The sequence below is a fragment of the Hyperoodon ampullatus genome, assembly GCF_949752795.1.
Source record: "Hyperoodon ampullatus genome assembly, chromosome: 7".
NCBI lineage: Eukaryota > Metazoa > Chordata > Mammalia > Artiodactyla > Ziphiidae > Hyperoodon > Hyperoodon ampullatus.
Window position 1 is genome coordinate 47,631,958 of NC_136920.1, and position 16,877 is coordinate 47,648,834.

The following is a 16,877-nucleotide window of genomic DNA, read 5'->3' on the forward strand; positions in this document are numbered from 1 at the left end:
CTTTAACACTGAATCCAACAAACTTTAAAGTTGAGGGCTGAAAAATTTGATTTCTAGTTTAGTAAACTCCCTGGACAGGATTATGTAACCTTAGTGCTCTTTAAGTTATTACACAGGCTGCGTGACATTATTGCCATTTCAGTGCATTAGAATTTTAATTTAAAACTTTGATAAGCTGAAAGAAAGCAACAGACAATTAACTTTATGATGATGCTCAGTATTGAGAAATATAGGCAAAAAAAAAAAAAAAAAAAAAAAAGACTGGGACTGGACAGGCTTTGAGTGATTTAAAAAAATGGAAATAAAGATTAAAAAGATATGATATTCAAAATTCGGTGGTTTAACTTCTCTGATCTTTTATTTGTAATATTCTAAAGTATCATAATTCTGTCTCTGAAGAATTTTTAGTACCAAAGGGTTCATAATATGATATATCTGAAAACTGAATCTCTTTCCTTCTGTGTAAAATATTGGGCGTGATGTAAGCAGGAATGTTGGAGTAAGACTTCTGAAAATCCTCTGCTTCATAAAAGCAATGAGAAAAAGTTGGCAAAAATTGTCAAAATCAACTTTTCAGAACTCTTGAAATTAAAGGCTTTGCAGTAACTTCCAGGGAGTGTTTATTCAAGAAAAATGAATCTTGGTAAGGACAGTGAGCTTTGTGGCATTTTAACTTGCTCTAAGAACCAAAATCCCCATGGTTATGGTAAAAACTAGCAACTTAGCAGCCTGGGGTTGAGGGTCAGGAAGAGAAGTGAGAGGAACAGAACTCTTCCAAAGCCCAGTTCTCAAATAACAGTCATTATTTGACCTATCTGGTAATTCCCTGGAAAATCCCACTGGGAAACCTTGTCTTTATTTGACCTGAGTCAGAGCTTACCCAATGTGTGACCAGCCTTTTCCCAGATTGATGTTGGTCAAAAACAATCAACAATTGTTGAACATTACAGCTCCCTGAGGCGGTAATAAAAGTTGAGGTAAACAACAAGCTGACAAAAAAACTTTAAAAGAAAGCTGCAGATGAGATGTCCATAGAGAGCTTTGAAAGCTCTGACATAGTCCTGGGAATCTAAAAGGCCACATGCATGTATAGAGCATATATATAAATTTAATAACATCTATATTAAACTTCCCAAATCCTGTATGAATTTCAAATAGAAAGGAAATGTGTTTGACAATGTTTGTTATAAAATTTGCTATGTCTGAAAAATTATTTTGAGCTACATACCAAAATAAAATTTATTTAAATATATCCACCAATATGCTAAAAAATGACATTTATCTTACGAAGTGAAGTACATTTATTATTTGAGGTAAGAATAATTATCACATTATAAAATAGAAGAAAAGAAATTTAGTAATTAAGCTACAAAGAAAGGATTAATTTTGTTTTGTTATAAGGCCATCTCATGGCCTTTTTTTTTAACTTTTTAAGACTCACAAGAACAAGAATAGAAGTTGCCAAAATAGGACACACAATGGTCATCTACTATTCACCCAGCTTTCCCCAATGATAACATCTTATCTAATGATAGTACAGTATCAAAACCAGCAAATTGACATTGGTACAATGTTGTTAACTGAACTAGAGACTTTATTTGAATTTCACCAGTTTTTAAATTTTTTTTTTAGTGTATAGTTGTGATATTGTAATCTATAAAAATATATTTATTTGGTCATTCAGATGACTAAAACATATTTCTTAGCTATATTTGGTTTTCACCCATAGTTCCTGGTCCACAGTGCCCAAAACCCTTGGAATTTCTGCCATCACAATTGGGTTTATGTTAATGAAAGTGACTTTTGAATCCCACAGGTGGGGAGAGAGGGAAGGGGCCTGGTTGCCAGGAGAACCAACCAAGTTATTAGAGGGTTGGAACTTTCATTCCCTCCCCCTGATTTCTGGGGAAGGTAGAGGGACTTAAGGTTGAATGAGGCACTATTGGCCAATGATTTAGTCAATCATGATTATGTAATAAAGCCTCCATTAAAACCAGAAAAAGGAGCGTCTTTTGGTCCTTTTTGAGAGAGCTTCCATGTGACACTGTGCTAGGCCCCAAGCTTCATAAGGACAGAAACTCCTTTGTTTAGGACTTTGCTCTATGTATCTCTTCATCTGGCTGTTGATTTTGATTCATATCCTTTAATATCCTTTTTATGATAAGTCAGTAATCTAGTGAGTGAATGGGTTTTCCTGAGTTCTGGGAGCCATTCTAGCAAATTAATTGAAACTGAGGAAGGGGTTGTGCGAGCCTCTGATTTATAGCCAGTCGGTCAGAAGCACAAATAAGAACCTGGACTTGCAGCTGGCGTCTGAAGTGGAGGGTGGTCTTGTGAGACTGAGCCCTTTACCTGTGGAATCTGATTCTATCTCCTGGTAGGTAGTGTCAGAGTTGAGCTGAACTCTCAGACACCCTGTTTGTGTCTGAGATTCTCTTGCTGGTGAGAGGAAGCCTCCACACATACAAGTTGGAATTGGGTCGGGAACCCTTTCAATAGGATTATGAATTCTGTCACATATACATATGAGAAGTGTCACCATGAAGATGGCATTTGAAGCCATGATGTTAAATAAGATGATCCAGAGAGAGTTTAGAGTGAAAGAGAAGGATTGAGATCAGAACCTTGATAAATACCCTAATTAAAGGGTGGTTCTAGGAAAAAAAAAAAACAATGAAAACCAAGAAGAAATGATCAGAGAAGTAGAAGGAAATTTAAGAGTGATATCCTGGAACCCAAAGGAAAAAGAGTTTCACGATGACAGGAGTGACTGCTGAAGGAGTAAGGGGTAAAGAAAGGACTACAAAGAGTCCATTGAACCTGGCTAACTGGTCATTAACAACTTTTGCTAGAGTGGTTGTAGGGGAATAGCAGGAGTGAAAGTATGTGTCGGGAAGTAAGGATGGATGTGGACACACTGAACTATGAAATATCTAATGATGTAGTGGAGCAATGAATGCAAACAGAGAAAGAAAGATAATAAACATCTAAACAGAACTAAACACATAGGAAGAGATGATGGGTAGGAAGGAAGAGGGGCATTTCCGATTTCGACATAACTGAAGAGAAAAATATATCTTGCTCATGAGTCATGTTTAACTTAGCAATTTAAATATCTGTGACCTCAGATATTTTTTGACCTCAGATATTTTTTGACCTCAGAAATTTTTTTCCTCCCACTGGTGTTTGTGTGAATCAACTCAACATATATTTGTTGAACATCTACTCATGCTGGGCCTTTCTGGAGAAACAAAGATAAGATTTGATTGCTGCTGTCTAAAGGGCTTTCAACTGAATAATGGAGAAATATTTTTACACAACATCCTAGCTCAGATGGGGGGAATGAACAGGGGCTAGCCAAGAGAAGAGCATTTCGGGAAGAGGAAACAGCCTTTTTGTTGTAAAGGTACCATAGTAAGAAAAAGATTGGGTTTTCTAATATTTAAAAGAAGCAGGGGTAAGCAAAGGGTGGGGCAGCTGGAGAAAAGACTGGAGAGGTGAGCAGAGGTCAGCTTTTGCAGGGCCTTGAAGGACTATGGATTTTATTTTCTGTGCAGTAGGAAGCCACTGCAGGGTTTTAAGCACCAAAGTTTACCGTATTCCAAGGGTAATTCTGGTTGCACTGTGGAAAATGTACTGGTTAGAGGAAGGATGGGTAAGAGATGATGGTGGCTTAAACTGTGGCAATAGCAGCATAAATGGAAAGAAATAAATACATATGGTTGAGCTAGAGTCTGCATTACCATGCTCCTCACTGCTGGGTCCACTAATGACTCCAAGAGCAGACTTAGACCTATCGCATTCTTGAGCTAATCCTCATGGAAACAAGAACTTTGTTTCTGGCTCCAATTGATGGGTTATGGGAAAGTGATTCCTTAGTCCTGATCTGTTGTCCTTTCCGCAACCAAATGGAAATCCCAAAGCTGGCCTGGGAGTTCCCATGTTGACCACTAGGGGATGTGCATTGGTCCCTTGATGGTGGCTCACTCTCATGTGCTCTGGAATCACATCATGTGGAACCTGCCTCCAAGTGCCTAAGCCAGACTTCCCCTTTCCACTCTCATCCACAGACTTTCAGTTTCTTAGGTCCTATTTCAAGTGACTGATTCTTCAGAATCATGACAGTGTCAGGGTCACAGTTATATCACCACCAGGGCTTTTCTTGCCCAATACATATTTGCTGAACAAATGAACAAATTCACCCTATAAGGAAGACAGGAATCCTCATTTTACAAGGGGGAAATTGAGGCTTACACCAGTTTGGCCAAAATGACATCAGCAGTAAGTTGTACAGTCAGGATGCAAATTTAGGTCTCTGACCCAAATTCTGTTAAAATTTGTAGATATAGTCTTTTTAGACAAAAGCCAAATAAAACAAGTGTGGAGATTTCAGGGTACATATAAAATAAATGTTTTAATAGCAGACACCCTCAGTATTTCCTCACTCATGAGACCCCTTAAGGGCTAAGTTGTATGCGTTATCATTTACTGCTTCCCAACTTTATTTCTGTTGGTCCTGATAGTCATATACAGCACCCCTTTGAGAGTCGTTTTATTCTAATTTCATAAAAATAAATCACTTAAACAATAAATTAGTCATTTTAACAACCAAGATTGTACTTTTCAGATAATATTTACATATGCACACACTCTGAAAATCTAAAGGAAAACAGATACAGAAATTTAAAATAGAGAACCAATGTTTTATAGTGCGGTTAAATAAGAAATTAAAAGATAAATGTGGTTGCAGAGCTTTAAAATTTTCAACATAAGATTCAGTGTCCGCATGATCTAAATAACACAATTCAAGATGACTTCCTTTGACATTATAATTAATATAATAAGAACAGCAGTATCCTCTTGTCTCCCATGTACAAAAATATATTTAAATATAGTAGAAATTTATCAACTCCAAGGGCTAAAGAAGATAATTTCCTAGAGTTCATTTCATCATAACTCACAATTTTTTAAAGCATTTGTGTAAATGTTTAATGACTAGATAGTGGCTTTAAATTTTATACTTACTCTTTCATGATATTTTTGGTTCTTTTCTCTAATTTTCTTTATTTGAGCCATGAATCGTTCTACTGCATTTTCCTTTATTTGACAGCTGATAACAAAGACAAGATGTATTTTACGATTATTTGCCTTAGGAAAAACTAATGAGATAAAATTTAAAAATTAATCTAAATTAATTTGAATTGAAATAAAGTATCAAACATTTTATAAAGACCCATTTAGGGATAAGAATCTTAAGTGATTTTGTGTTTCTGAGTACATTTTACTCACTAAAATATGTATTAGAGAGATAACTTCAAGTTTTAAAAAAATCAATCCCCATTTGTATTTTATAGTTATAATTTTTATACTTTCTCATTATAAAGAATTCAGCTTAAAGGGAACGGGCATCCAGAAAACATGTTTTCTAGAATTCCAAAAACATTCATACAAAAATGACAAAACAAAGAATTTACAGGGGCAAGCACAGCTTCTTGAAACAGTAAGGTAAACCAGGCTGACCTACTGGTTTAAGTTCATTAGTATACCATCTCTTCTATAAATAGTAAAAGCTTGTTTCTTTCTTTCTTTCATTTTTCAAAGCTTCTTTCTTGACACAGATACATTTCTTTAACACCCAACAAGCCTTCTCTACTTCCCATTTTTAAGGGGAAAAATAAAATGTTATAAATGAAAATTATCTGAAAAGAGCCTATGCAGATACATGCTAATTACTTACATAATTTCTGTAATTATAAATACGGTGATCCCAATTTTCTGCATGGGTTGGGGGAAGCAGATAAATGAATCACAAGTGTGTGGTCTCCATTGGTTGAAACTGAATCTTTGAACAGGCTGGTTCACAGAGTGATTCCCTGGCTTCAGCCGAGAGCCTGCCTTGGTGATGGATGCCTAAGTGTGCAAAGACCAGGCTGGAGACTACATCCAGTCTCAGGCCCAGCTATTGCAGGGGACACACTTATACTAAAAAGTCATTTGTTGTTTATCCAAAATTAAAATTAAATTGGGCATCCTGTATTTTTATTTGCTAGGCCTGGCAACCCTACCCTCAGCCTGCCACCCTTTCCCCTCTGAGAAGTTAGAAGCAAGCAATGGCTTTGTCTTGTGTTCCTCCTGCAGGAAGCAGTTCAGAAAGGTCTGAGTGGCATCAGCAAGTCTGGGGGTGGGGTGGATTCTGAGAGGCCCTAAAGGCTTTGGCTGCTTCATCAGGCCCCCTCTGGAGCATATGGTAGTTGCAGGTGTAACTTCACCTAGCCTCCCCTTGGAATTCATTTCAGCCTCCTCAGGCCTCAGAGACGGGTTGACCAGGACGCAGATGAAGCTGAGCCTCAGAGCTCCACACCATTAGCCACTGTGGGGATTCAAGCCTCACTGTTCTCCATATAATTTTTCCTTTTCACATCTCCCTTATCTATTCAGTGCCCTAGTAACCCACACGTCACACTAAATGCTGACGCAAATGGGATGATAAACCAGTGAGGTAATATACAATAAAGTGCTTTGAAAAGGGTATCACACTGTTCTAAAGAACAGTGATATGAAATTAATAGTAATGCAATGTGTCACCTTGCCCCTTCCCTCCTTATTAAAATGTTAGTTGATGGAAGAAATGTTCACATATTGAGGTACGGGGAAGTCATCCTGGCTTATACATGCTTTGGCTTGAACTTTATGCTAACTAGAACAGCCTGTGGCCTGTCAAACATGCATTGTACATCTGCTTTAACCATGACAGAAAAGAATACATTTAAAAATCAAAATGAAGTAACCGTGGTTCAGGCATTCAAAACGGAGTTGGGTGGTCATTGTGGATGTGGTTTCACATACATTCCTGACAACCTGAATTTTCTGAACTGTATCAAACTGAAAGACACCACCAGATGTTTTCAAAACGATATCTGCCAGCAGCTGCCAGCTGCAACCTTATGGTCTCAAGGTCTCCCCTTATAACTTATGTGATGATTTTGGACCCCAACCAATCCTTGCTTAACAAGCACCCTTACTTCTTGCGAGCTCCAATCCTAATTCTTGACAAACAACGTGTAACTGTGGTTTTTTGCCTATATAAGCCTCCCCATTTCATAGTCAGTGGAACACAATTCAAGTGCTTCTTGAATCTGTGTCTCCTGGGCTATAGTCCTCAGTTTGGCTTGAATAAAACTCTTTTCTATTTTTATTACAGGTTGTTTATTGAGTATTTGCGTCAACATAGTAATGTGTCAGCTTCCTTCTTCCATGCAATTTCATTGAAAATTCTGAGCAAGAAAACAAATTTGGATTCCAAAAAATAATCTGTAATTTTATCTACTTTTTAAACCCACAACTATATCCACACCTGTTTCTATATCTATGTCCATACTCATTGTAGAAAACTGGGTTTGGGAGAATAAGTATAAAGGAAAAAATTAAAACCACCATTACCTAGAGATGATCACTTTATAGATTTAGCATTATGTAATAAGATATTTTGAGAGAGGGAGAGAAAGACCACATTCACATCACTTTTAATACAGTATATTGTTATAATTGTTCTACTGTATTATTACTTATTATTGTTAATCTCTTACTGTGCCTAATTAATAAATTAAACTTTATCATAGGTATATATGTATAGGAAAAAACATAGTATATAAAGGGTTCAGTACTATCTGTGATTTCAGGCACCCACTGGGAGTCTAGGAGCGTAATCCCTGAGGATAAGGGGTTGGGGGAGACTAAGAGATGATCTATAGGTTTGACATTGGCAGTCTCAGCTTTTCACAAACAACCATATAGGTTCATGACTTTATTTTCTTGAGATAGATTTTTTTTTAAGTTAACTGTTTGGAATTGACTACCTACTGTGTGCCCTCAGCTCTTTGTCAGGAGCTGAGATTGTATAAGAGAAATATAAGATGCTGCCAGGGGACCCTTGAATAATCCTTCCTCAGATGGTGGAGGGAGGTGTCCTGGCTATTTGTCATGTGACAAAAGTCCTGTCACCACCTCAGAACACACGGAATGAGTAAAGCGTCACCAGAAGAGCACAGTAAGGCCTAGGCTGTTCCAGTCCATGAGATTATTTATTTAGTTTTAACGAAGGAAAGAGAACAAAAGCATGGGAATGTTCAACTTGTGTCTCTCACTAGATCATGAGAATTTTTAAACGTGTGCCTCTTTGTAAACCTCTGTTAAAGAGGAGAAAGACTGCCCTCTGGTTGACCCAGAAGAGAGAGAAGGAGCTGTAATTGGATGTCATCACTGTGAGCCGTGGAAGCAGATTAGAGACCAGATTGTAATCACAGAGCTGGACTTTTTGTCCACCTCTGCTAAGACAAGATGAGCGAAGTTTTCAGTTATGCTGAGAAATGAGTACAGGTACAATCTGGTCATCACTTAATTGTTATCTAGAAAATAAAGGGAACTTCGTTAGAAGTCCCTTCCCATGGATGTTCCCCTCTCAGTGTTCTGACCCTTTCACTCACTATCTTCTAAAAAGAACCTACGAATAGATTTGGAGTCTTGCAGGGAGATGGATTTTCCCTGAATGTTGTTCAAAACAATTCTCTTAAACAAAGGCCTAGTCACCAGCAGTGTGGACTCCTGACTTTCAACCTCGTTGCCCTCCAATAAATGGCTTCCCATTTCCAAAGCCCAAGTGTTCCACAGGGGTCTGAGTCTCTGACCCTTGCCTAAACCCCCAGAGTCTGTTCTGCCCTCTCTCCCTCACTCTGCCATTTCTCACTTCCCCAGCCTCTTTTCCACAAGCCTTCTGTCCATCACTCTATGTCTGCTTAACACCTGTTCCTCTTTCAGAGGTTAGCTCAACATCGCTTCCTCAAACAAGCTTTTCCTGATCTATTTCAAGTCCTTCAGTTACACCGTTACCCAGCACCCTACACTTTTCTTTCATAGAATCTTATTTAGAGCTGTGTAATTTTTTAAAAAGACTGGACTAGGTATTTAATGTCCATCTCCCATGCTTCGTTAGGGCAGGGACCATGTGGTCCTGTTCACTGTGTCCTCCAGTGCCCAGCACTTGCCTTGTATTTGGTAAACATTCAAATACTTGTTCAATATGCATGAAGTACATTCTTATTTGAAAAAAGACTGACACTTATTCACTCACTCCCTAAGCGTTACACATTAAAACACCTACCCTGGGCCCAAAGTTGAGGTTCAAAAGCTCTCAAGGGGCTTCCTCTCTGTTAGTTGGATAAAACATAAATACAGGATATGTATCACCCCTAATTTGTCTCCATCTCCTGGGACAGAGACATTAAGAAATATTCTTATTAAAAATAATTCTCTCGGGGCTTCCCTGGTGGCGCAGTGGTTGAGAGTCCGCCTGCCGATGCAGGGGACACGGGTTTGTGCCCCGGTCCGGGAAGATCCCACATGACGCGGAGCGGCTAGGCCCGTGAGCCATGGCCGCTGAGCCTGCGCGTCTGGAGAGCTCCGCAACGGGAGCTCCGCAACGGGAGAGGCCACAGCAGTGAGAGGCCCGCATACCGCCAAAAAAAAAAGAAAAAAATTCTCTCTAAATCACTTGGATTTGATCTACAGGCATTTGGGGATAATGCAAATTGGAATGTCTAGAAATAAAAAAATAAAGAAATGTCCTCTTTTACTCTTCTATAAATGTACACTAACTATTCTATGCTGTATTTGAAGAGGTAAGCCTGCAAGCTGCTGTATATATGTGGAGGAGTGACCAATAATACAATGAAGGGAGGGAGGGAGCCAAAACCCATTTATGAATGCTGTTTCATAGCTACTGCTTGGCTTGTGTTATAGTCAACGTGCAAAAACTTTAAAAAATATGCACATAGCACAAGAGTGCAATTATGCCTCCAATCCACCTCCAGTCCAGCTTATTTGATACCTTTTGAGCACTTCATTTTCCATTGGAGTCATATGAGTCTTAGCAGCAATGATTGCCACTTATGTATGGGAACTTTGGGATTTCATAATCTAAGCTTACTGATAGTCGAGAAGTGCTTCACTGATAGGCAATTTGACTTCTTTTGGCAGTCCGTCTTGAATATCCTTTTTATTTGTTTTCGACGTGTTTTCCATTGTGTTGCTTAACTAGAAAGAAGAATACCTGTTTAAAAAAGAGACATAGGAAGAATAAATAAATTCTTTGTCCCTCTACTTGTGTTTATGAGATAAAGCACTGCTGGGACTTAATTTAAAACTGGCTCTTCCATCCAGATTGCTTCCACGTCCCAAGAGCTAACATCCACCACTATGCTGGGACCTCATGAATCAACTGGATTCTTGAGTCTGGTGAGTTCCATGCTTAGACCAGGTGCAGCATTCCCCCACCCAAAACTGTCTGAGACTCACTCTCTTATATTATCCATCAACAACTGTTGCCCCTGTCAAGCTTCTTTAAGAGCAAGGGCTAAACTTTTTCAATATTTAATGTCTCCACAATGTTTGGTAGAGTGCACCACATGTAACAGCAGCTCGATATATGTCTTCTAGTTTTTAAAAAGTAAGACAAAACAAAAGCACAACTTTCTATGACTAGGCTCCAAAAGAATTAGAACTGGGATCCAAAAGAATTACGTTTGGCCAGGATTGTTATAAAGAACAAATAAAAGGACACATTAAAGTGTTTTTTAAATGGTTAAGAGGTTTACAAATGCAAAATAAGAAGAAGAATGATAATAATAATGTTATCATTAACAGTAACTGTTCATCAGCTACTAATTGCTTTTGTAACTAATAATGAAAACTATCAAAACTAATATTTTTTTAAACGAGAAAATCAGGCCCAAGGTTCTTAGATTTTTATGGTAAGCAGAAATAACTTTGTGGATTTGGTATGGATACTAATGCACATCTTTTAAGATCAGTCTTCCTTGACAGATTTTTATCTTTTGATTTTTATTAATCTCAAGAAAATAAGTGCCTAACCGTCAATCAGTGTGTTAGTAGTTGGGTGTGGTAGAAAGAACATAACCTTTGTAATTATTTGTTAAAATGGCTGGAAACTCCATGAGAGTGGGGATGATGTAATTCTTGTGCATTACTGTATTTCCTCACCTAGAACAGTAGATGCAGTCCTTGTCAAATGAATGAATGGACAGGTGGATGAATCAGGCAGACATATTTTAATCCTAGATCCACCATCTTTTACCTCTGTGGCCTTGAGTAGGTTACTGAATCTTTTTGAGCTTCAGTTCCATCATTCCTAAAGTGAGAACAAAAATCTTATTCTAAACGCTGTAGTAAGGATTAAATAAGTTAATATTTATTAAAGCACCTAGCATAGTGTCTGACATAGAAAGAGCTTAATAAGCATTCTGCCCCTTTAGTTATGGCTCCAGATTATGCTTCTTTAAATTTCAGGTAACTAAAGCAGAGGATGTCTGCCTGCTGCCAAGTATGATGAGAGGTGTAAAGACTAATCCATGTGGTTTGCTACTGTCAGCCTTCATCATTGATTTGGATCACTGAATAGGCAATCTACATAGGTCATTCAGATCCAAAGTGGAGAAACTCTCTGAAATGAAAACATACTTTTCCCCTGCAGACATGCTGCTTACATAACCAGACCTCCAGCAAGGCTCAGTCTTTGTGGCTGAGACTTTTCTTTTCTAGCCAAGCATGTTCATCTCTGCATCCTAATAGATTCTAGTATTCATGCATGCAAATATACTACAATACTTTTTAACTGAAAATCACAAAGGTGACACATCAAAAAGATTTAATATATTAAGACACGGTAATATATTAAGTGATATCTTCTCAGATATGAAAGTATTGAGAATAATTCTATACACTACATACCAAAATATTTCATTATACCATCACAGGTCACAGAAACTTATCAGCTAGGAAAAAAATTTGCTTTCTTTTGTTTCAGATGCAGAATTGAATTTTTATATTATTTTCTATTTTAGAATTAGAATGTTTAAATTGACTGTTGCACAAAAACATAGCATGTTGTCAAGTGTTTCATTTTATAATAACTTAGTATTTAACAAAAACTTTTACAATAAAATATTTTATTTAAAAGCTAAAACAACAATAATTTCTAATTTTCTTTCTGAGTCATATAGAAGAGATCAAGAGTTATGGTTCCCACCTATGGTACCCATCTGGTGCTGGAGGAAAAATGACCTCATCTTGCTCAATTACTTCAGTTACCTGGCTCTAATGTTTTCAACTCTCTGACCAATGTACAATTAGTTACCTAACTTCAGCTCACGGCAGACGATTTTAATAAAATATGAGTGAAAATGTAGATCCATTAAGCACAAATGATTTGTGCATAAACTATATTAAGATTCATTGTTTCACACACTTTACAGAAAATTAGTAAGCCAATTGGATTGCCTGCTTAATAGCTGCCTTTTTGCAATGAGTTAATGACATTACCTCAAAATGTACTTTTGCATTAATGTACTACAAACAATGGGGATTTTAATAAACATTTACAAGGATTTACAGTTCCTGACCACCTAGAGGAGTTCTATCTCAGCATGTCTTCTTTTTTTTTTTGATGTGGGCCATTCTTTTAAAGACGTTATTGAATTTGTTACAATATTGCTTCTGTTTTATGTTTTGGTTTTCTGGCCCTGAGGCATGTGGGATCTTAGCTCCCCAACCAGGGATTGAATCCTCACCCTCCGCAATGGAAGGTGAAGTCTTAACCACTGGATTTCCAGGGAAGTCCCGGATTTCTATCTCAGTAAAAGGTGAGAATTCTAGAAAAATAGTCACAAAGTAACGTAATTATCTTCCAGGAAGATTTCACTTAAAATAATTCCTGACAGACACCTAATCGGCTTTGTCAGTAATTTCAAACATCTATTTAGTGCCTGTTCTCTGTGTGCCAATTTTCCTGGCCCTTGGTTATAAAACGTAGAAGAGGTGAGATCTCTACTCAGACTGATAGGAAGAAAGAAGCATACTCCAGCAGAACCTAAAGAAAAAAAAAGAGCAACTTAAAAAGGCTTGAGAAAACCATACAAGTAATGAATGCTAGAGAGATCTTCGCCCAGGGCATGACCTTTTGTGCGTGTCTGTTTTTCCTCTCCCAACTCTGTTTGGGCATCAATAACACACACTATATAGTGAGGGCAGGTGAGGAGGGTGGGTTTGAAGGACTCAGGTATCCAGCCTTTTCAGAGACTATTTCATAATCATTTTCTGTCAGAAAATGTTTCAAAAAATATTCCCCAAATGCTTCTCAGTGAAAAGTAATAAGTCTATTTAGTAAAAAGGGACATATAGTAGCCATCTTCTTCAAATGAGCTGTTATCCCATAATGCTTTACTTGACTTTGCAAAATTACCCAAAAAACAAGGAGTGTGTTCCTTCCTGCACAGTCTCAGGATCCTGGCTCAATACCTAGAAAGCTCCTAATGACTTTTTTCATGACTTTGTGGAGCCATGAAGATCCAGAAGCCTCCTAATGACTCCTTTCAAATTTTGTGGAGGCTGGGAGGGATGGCAATTCTGCCCTAATACCTTTCCAGACGTTTGAAATGGATCCTGATGTTTGTTAGCTAATGTTTTATATAAATGTAGATTAAAATGGAAGATGTTTACTTAATAGCATTAGTAATGACAAAAGTTCTGAATAAGATTCCATCAGGGGTTGACAGCACGATTTAGTTAAAAGGTCTCTGTATGGGTGCCAAAAGTCTTAAAGTCTAGTCATGGCTTTGCCATTAACAAGCTATAACGTTATGTAAATCTAACAACAACAACAATAATAATGCAGTACTTCCAAGAGCCTTTGTTAAAGAGCAATCTAACTTAAAAGGCACACATCTAACTATCAAGGCACTCATCTTCAACAAAACATAACTCCTTAAATACTGAATAGTAACTACTTCAGCAACTCATATCTTTGGGAATTCAAACACAGATGTTGGCACATAGGTCAGCATCTCCCATGGGCACAAACTAGATGTTCAATAAATGTCTGATGTGAATGACTGACTGGCAAATAATGCATACTCACTCTCTTTCCTAGTGGCCCTATTTATTTGCTCATAACGTTGTATATACCCTGAATTTGGAAAGTAAAATAACTTTTAAACTCAAATTCTCAATTCGGCTAGAACATATTTTCAATACAATTGAAAACATTTTAGAAATGCTCTCCACCACATGTTAAAAAAACAAAAACAAAAACAAACCTGAATGCATTTAAAGCCTCTTAGTAGTGATATCATCTAACAGTTAGTTTTACAAAATTTCAGACCCATCTCTTTTTGTATAGATTATGTATATATAGCCCCAAACAGCTTTAAAATGTAAGATAGAGCCAGTTTGGAGATATGATAAATAACTATACATTCAAATCAAGGTATTTAAAAATATCTAGATGGATGACATTTTCAACTTTCACTTGCACGACTGACAATGTGCATTACATTAGCATGTATTTTCTTTACCAATACAAATCCTTTGGTTAGTGGCACATTTTTGAACTACAGATCTCAAATTATATTGGATTCTTAGCTTAAAAATTGGTGTCTTTTGATCCAGAATTGCTAATAACAAATAGTTGGAAATGCAGTATATTATACTAACTTTTCTAGCAACCAGAACTACATTTTTTTCAACTCCTACTGTCCTTCAATTTTAGAAGTGTCAAAAAACAAAAGAAACATAACTGTGAAGAGAAGATTGTAAGGATAATGGAAATACATGCAGTACCTTTACACTCTGTTGGTGGAGGAGAACAAAAAGCCTTCTCTCCTTCAAAGAGCAGCGGTGAATAAAGACGACCAACTGGGGCTGGGTCTTGGGGCTGGTGGAAAGGAAATCCATGAGCAATTATTACACACTGATAAACACCCAGTCTTATTATTTTCCTTCTCTGCCTTCACAGAAACCTTTTCTTCCGTCTCAGATGGGACATCTCCTCCCACCTCCTAACGGTTTCCTCAAGTCTCTCCACCCAGAAGAACATTATGGGGTAAGAAGGGGAATGAGGAAACAAATAGGCCACTATACAAATCTAGCAAGTTAATAAAAGAAAGAAACCAAGTGTCCTGTTTAGAAGGATGCTGCCAGCAGCCAGGGCAAAAAGCCGAAACCAGCCTATGGATTGGGTGGGTGAGGGTGAAAGGCCATCAAGCCCACACGGAGCACTTATAGGGTACCTTTAGTGGGAGGGGTTCTGTGCTGGTATGGAGAAGGGTTCCAGGGTTTGCGGGGTACTCATTCTAAAGGCATTCACCAGGGCTTCCCTGGTGGCGCAGTGGTTGAGAGTCCGCCTGCCGATGCAGGGGACACGGGTTCGTTCCCTGGTCTGGGAAGATCCCACATGCCGCGGAGCGGCTGGGCCCGTGAGCCATGGCCGCTGAGCCTGCGCGTCCGGAGCCTGTGCTCCGCAACGGGAGAGGCCACAACAGTGAGAGGCCCGCGTACCGCAAAAAAAAAAAAAAAAAAAAAGGCATTCAGACGGGGAATTCAGTGAGAAGAGCACTAAGAAGATGAGTCTAGACCTGGCTCCTCCACCAGTGAGTTTTATAACCTCGGACAGGTCTCTAACCCCCTCTGACCCTCAGTTTCTCTCCCATTTTTCCTACTTCCTGTCGGAGTTATTAATGAGGCTCTAATGCTTTGGGAAAATTGTCAAGTGATAAAGCCCCATACAAATGGAAGGCATTAGTTTACTGAGCATCTACTGTGTTCTAGAGACTGTGAGGGCAAACCTGAATCAAATTCAGATCTGAAAATCTAGAAAGGCAAATAAGCAATGTATCCAGGGGTTCTATGGCAAAGCGGAAAAAGAGATGGGTTAATATTCCGATCAGATCAAAAGTTCTTCCTCCCTCTGTGTCTCCTGGGTGAAAAGGAGGGGGTCGGCCTATGAGAATCCTTCTCAGCGGCTCCTAACCGCCCAGAACTTCGCCCGGGGCGGGACCCCAGAAGGTTGGGACCCCAGGACCATTTTGTGGCCGAGTAAGCAGCAGGGCCGTTGGGGTGGGGCGGAGATGCTCGTAAAGTCTTAAGTGTCAGACTGGAAGGAGTCGGGGCAGAGCGAGGAGGCTAGGCAGCCTTCTGACCTCCCCTCGACGGCTTCCAGGTGCGGATACACAATAACGGGTCCGGAGGTAGCACTCGCGTCAGGCCGGCGGACCAGGCCCACTCACTCCACAGCCGTCGCCGCGGCGCCCTCCGTTTCCAAGGCGACCGGCGAGCTAGGGCCTCCCCCGCCCACCACCAAACATCCGCGAGCGGCGGGCCAGGCGCGCCACCTGGTGGCAGCAAGGGGAACAATCAGGCCGAGGTCCCGCGCTGCCTCCCTGCGGGTACCGCGCCCTCCCACCTTCTTCCCGCCCGGTTGTCACCGCCGCAAGCCACCCAGTTTACTCCACAAGACGCGCTCGCCCACCTTGCTTCCCTCTAGTGGCAAACCGGGAAGTGGTGAGAAGTGTAGAGACTTGACGTCCGGGCTCTGTGTTGTGACCGTAAGCGGCTCACTTGTTTCTTCCCCTGTAAAATGAGACGTCAGGACTGGTCTGTGGTTTTCAAGCAGCGCGTAGCATCCTACGATGTTGGGACGTGTGCGCGTAACGGGGATTCAGCGCGCCCCCGCCACCCCTACCCGACCGTTCCACCTGGGCAGCTTTTCTCCTGTCTACTTTTGTTTTGTGTAAGAGTTCTTTTAACTCCAAACAGAAGTGCAAACCCCTGGACTAAATGCTTGTAAGGTAACTTACAGCTTTAAAAGTCCTTGATCCGGCTTGTTTTCTTTCTCGTTTTACTTTTTTGCTTCTAAACCTTAAGAAAACCAGTATGGATTTTGTCTCTCCCTCTCTTTCTACTTTTGGCAGCTCTCTCCTAATTCAGGAGGAAAAAATATCACACACCTACAACCTTTAACGTTCCTCTTT

At 39.3% G+C, this 16,877-nt stretch overlaps 1 protein-coding gene across 1 annotated transcript in view; it reads right to left on the bottom strand.

Annotated features, from left to right (window-relative positions):
- CCDC83 (coiled-coil domain containing 83) overlaps positions 1-10,077 on the bottom strand; it is a gene marked incomplete at both ends in the record, with an annotated part of 40,222 nt that extends 30,145 nt beyond the window's left edge. The window contains 2 exon segments of the mRNA XM_079709230.1: positions 5,026-5,110; positions 9,983-10,077. Of these exon segments, the coding sequence (XP_079565356.1) occupies positions 5,026-5,110; positions 9,983-10,077 (180 nt within the window).
- Positions 10,078-16,877: the final 6,800 nt, after the last annotated feature.